Source organism: Mesitornis unicolor, unplaced genomic scaffold, assembly GCF_000695765.1.
Source record: "Mesitornis unicolor isolate BGI_N332 unplaced genomic scaffold, ASM69576v1 scaffold18079, whole genome shotgun sequence".
Lineage (NCBI taxonomy): Eukaryota > Metazoa > Chordata > Aves > Mesitornithiformes > Mesitornithidae > Mesitornis > Mesitornis unicolor.
This window is the reverse complement of record NW_010205414.1, coordinates 10,217-13,853: the sequence shown is the minus strand read 5'-3', so window position 1 is coordinate 13,853 and position 3,637 is coordinate 10,217. Positions and strand designations below refer to the sequence as shown.

Sequence of the window (3,637 nt, the reverse complement as noted above, 5' to 3'; positions counted from 1 at the left end):
GTCACTCCCTGATCTCCCGCAGCCCATCGGTTGGTCACCACTTTATAAAACCTTTGCCTAAAAAAATAAGCAGTTCCCAAGGTTAAAAAAGAAAAATACGTTTAAAATTAACCTCCAGGCTTTCGTGTCCTGACACGGCAAGGACACCGGTGGCTGTTCCCCATGGGGCGAGCAGGTAGTTCGGGGTGAGCCCATGGCACAGGCCCCACTTCCCTCCATGCCCCCATGTGCCAGTTGGCATGAACGATGTCTTTAAGGCATCTACCGGGATGTTTTAGCCTCCAACGTGCTGGGCCGGTAGAGGTACCTCCAAATGGCGTAGTAGTGGATGCCAGCTCCGATGGCCACGAAGAGGTGCCAGATGGCATGGGCGAAGGGGATGCGGCCGTCGCTTTTGAAGAAGACCATGCCCAGGCAGTAGGAGAACCCCCCAGCCACCAGCTCCGGCAGGCCATCCCTGTTGGGCTGGGAACAAACAGGGAGGCAGGGCTCAGCGGTGGCCATGGCACATCTGCCCTTTCCCCACCACTCCATCCAGACCAGAATTGTGGCAGGACCCTCGCTCTGTCTTCTGCTACACCCTGTCCTACAGCAAGTCAGCGCGGTCCCAGCAGCCTGGCTTTGCTGGAGGCTTCCAATGCAATGGAGCCCAGGCAGGAGGTCCACCAGAGATGCATGTGGTATCTGCTGGGCACCTGAATCATTTGCAAAACCAACTTGGGCCACATCGTATTCAGGGATGGCTTTATCCATCACATAACCCAGACCACACCAACCCGTCAGAGATAAATTGGCCCTGCTGTGACTACTTCCTTGTGCTTCCCGGCAGTGGCTTACCATGGAGAGGATGACCAAGGCGGGGAAGAAGCCCATGATAACATAGCACACCAGCTCCACCAGCTTGTACCTGTGACCAACAGAGAGAAGCCGCTTGGATACAGGTATGGAGGGAGCCGCAAGTTTTACACTTGCAATATCTGCTGCTATGTTATAGGAAAAGTGGTGGTGCCGCCACCACGGCGGGTCCTATGTCATCGTGTGTGAGTCACACTACTGCGGCAGGGCTGGCACCCTGCTCTGGGGGTGATGGGCCCCCACTCTGGATTGGGAGCTGCCAGCTCAGGGCCAGGCGCTTGGGGCTTTGGGGGAGACATTTGGGGCCTTTTGCTTTCTATTTGGTGCCACCACGTGGAAGAAGACACTCACAGCAGCAGATCCCTGCTCCCACATCCCTGCCACCGAAGCTCCTAAAACCAGGGTGCAAATGGGGAAGGACATGGTCCAAGGAAGCCCTCCATTGCCAGTTGGCCAGGAGGCTGCCCGGGGACCCTGTCCCTATCTGTCTGTCTATCTGTCTGTCTCCATTCTTGCTGTCCCCTGCAGCTCAGCCACCGCTGGGGCATTAAGAGGGGTTGAGCTGGGCTCTGCGATACCAGTGCGGAGCCAGGTAAAGACACTCACCGCTCATGGAAGAAGAAGACATATACGGTCCCAATAGATGCCATGATCCAGATGATCCAGCGCATGTGGGAGGCCCAGGGACCCAATTCCCGCAGGTTCAGCCTGCAAGACCCATATCTGCGGTAAGAGGGGTACAGGGCAGCACCTTGGTCCAGGCTGTGGGCAGCAAGGGGGAAATGCTGCCCTCACCCCCACAGCTGTCCCACCAAAGGGTCCTCCCAACTTGTAACTTCAACTTCAAGGGGTTGAAATCTATAGGATAGGAAGGTTTTGTGGGAAAGGGTAGAGTACAGCATCAAGCAGAGCCAAAGCTGGAGAGGGAAGACTATTTGTGGGACCCAGGCTGATTTTGTCCCCTCCAGTGTGGCCAAGTGGTGGCCCTCACCCACCAGCAACTCACCAGGGAGCATATGATGCTGCGATGAAGAAGTAGATCACCATCCTGTCAAACATGTGCAAGCAGTGCTCCACGGTCCTGCGGGATGGACAGACAGATGGGTAACAGCACTGGGAGTATCTGGACCCTTTCCCCATTCCCAAGCCTCAGACGATCAGGGCGGGTACCTGAGATGCCTCTTCTTCCAGGAGATGGTGTGGAAGATGGTGGAGACGATGAAGAGGCTGGACAAGCCAAAGCCATAGATCCAGGCTGAGATGGTTTCCCACCGGTCATCAGAGAGGATGTAGAGGATGGAGCTGCCAAGGATGCTGGGCAGGATCCAGAACTGGAAGGGAGAAGCAAACCTGTTGTTGACTCTCTAGTATGTCCATTGATCAACTGCAATACAGTCTCTGCTTTTTCTTTTAAATGTTTCTTTTTCTTCTGGTCAAAGCTATCCCCCATAAGGGGCAGGCTGGCCATCTGCATGGGCCAGGCAGGGTCTCTCCTCTCCAAAGCAGCTTCTCCAAGTGGAGGTAGGGAGAAGGAAGAAGGCACAAGGAGGATGGATACCTCTGAGTCATCTCTTGGAGAATCCCTGGGAACACTTGGAACACATAGATCATAGAATGACAGAATGGTTTAGGTTGGAAGGGACCTTAAAAATCATCTAGTCCAACCCTCCTGCCATGAGCAGGGACACCTCTGCCTCATCACAGCCCCGAGACCCTCAGGAGCTGCTCCAGGGCTGGACACAGACATTTTAAATCACAGAATCATTTAGGTTGGAAAAGACCTTTAAGATCATCGAGTTCAACAGTAAGGACTGGCGAAGACCTTTAAGATCATCGAGTTCAACCGTAAGGACTGGCATCCTTTGGGGTTGCTCAGGGGATCCACAGAGAGCTGAGCACCCTCCTCCCTCACCCTGGGACGGGGACAGGGACTCACTGCGTGGGTGGCGCAGTTCGCTGCGTGCTCGTACTCTGTTGGCTGGTACCTGCGGTTGGACGGGACACGATGGTTCATGAACCTGCAGCAAGAAGCAGGGTGAGAAACATGCTCAGGGGACAGGGTTTCGGGGAAAGCCCTTTTGGAGCGGCCTGTACAGGGACAGACCTGGAGCTCCACCACCTCAGCTTGGCTTTGCTCCGGGCAGGAGAGGGCAGCCACAGCAGTGACAGCCTCATGTCACAGCAACGTGCCCGGCTCTAACAAGGGTATCCTCACGATGCCTTTGGTTTCTGGGTACCACCTGCATCTACCTCCTACTCACGGGGGCTGTGTGTCCCAGCACAGACTGGGAGAAACCCTGCTGGGCTCCTTTGGAAACGTGTATTTCTATTTCTGTTTCTCTTCATCTGAGGTATCAGCTCGCTCTTGGCATTCCGAGGAATATATTGATTTCCCTTGATGGATCAACACACAGCAATAAAAAATAGCATCAGGCTTGGCTGGTCCATTGCTAGGTATGTAACGCTGTATTAAGAGACAAATTAAATGTGCACCCGTGATTACAGGTCAGAGCAAAGCCTTGCTCAGCATCCTCATCTGGGCAGGGGCAACAGGGAATAAGAAACAGGCAAACAGAGAGGGATCCTTCCCTGTCTGCTCCTGGTAATCCAGGGTTTAAAGGCTTTTTCTGTTGCAGCTTAGGTCAGGATGGCTGAGCTGAGCAGGCACCGGCGGGGCTGCCCTGCAGGACCTGCCTAATTGCTTTCTGACCCTGTTTGCTCTCGGCTCCAGCACCATCTGCAGCGTGTTTCACAGCTGAGCTGCGCCCAGCGAGGGGCGAGA

At 54.7% G+C, this 3,637-nt stretch overlaps 1 protein-coding gene across 1 annotated transcript; it reads right to left on the bottom strand.

Annotated features, from left to right (window-relative positions):
• Positions 1 to 261: 261 nt before the first annotated feature.
• MMD2 (monocyte to macrophage differentiation-associated 2) lies at positions 262 to 2,886 on the bottom strand. Its single transcript, XM_010191406.1, has 6 exons — positions 2,792 to 2,886; positions 2,026 to 2,186; positions 1,862 to 1,936; positions 1,462 to 1,563; positions 838 to 907; positions 262 to 465 (listed from the first exon to the last, which is right to left on the bottom strand). The coding sequence occupies exons 1-6, from the start codon at positions 2,867 to 2,869 to the stop codon at positions 262 to 264; spliced, it is 690 nt and encodes a 229-aa protein (XP_010189708.1). The 5' UTR covers positions 2,870 to 2,886.
• Between the last annotated feature and the right edge of the window lie 751 nt (positions 2,887 to 3,637).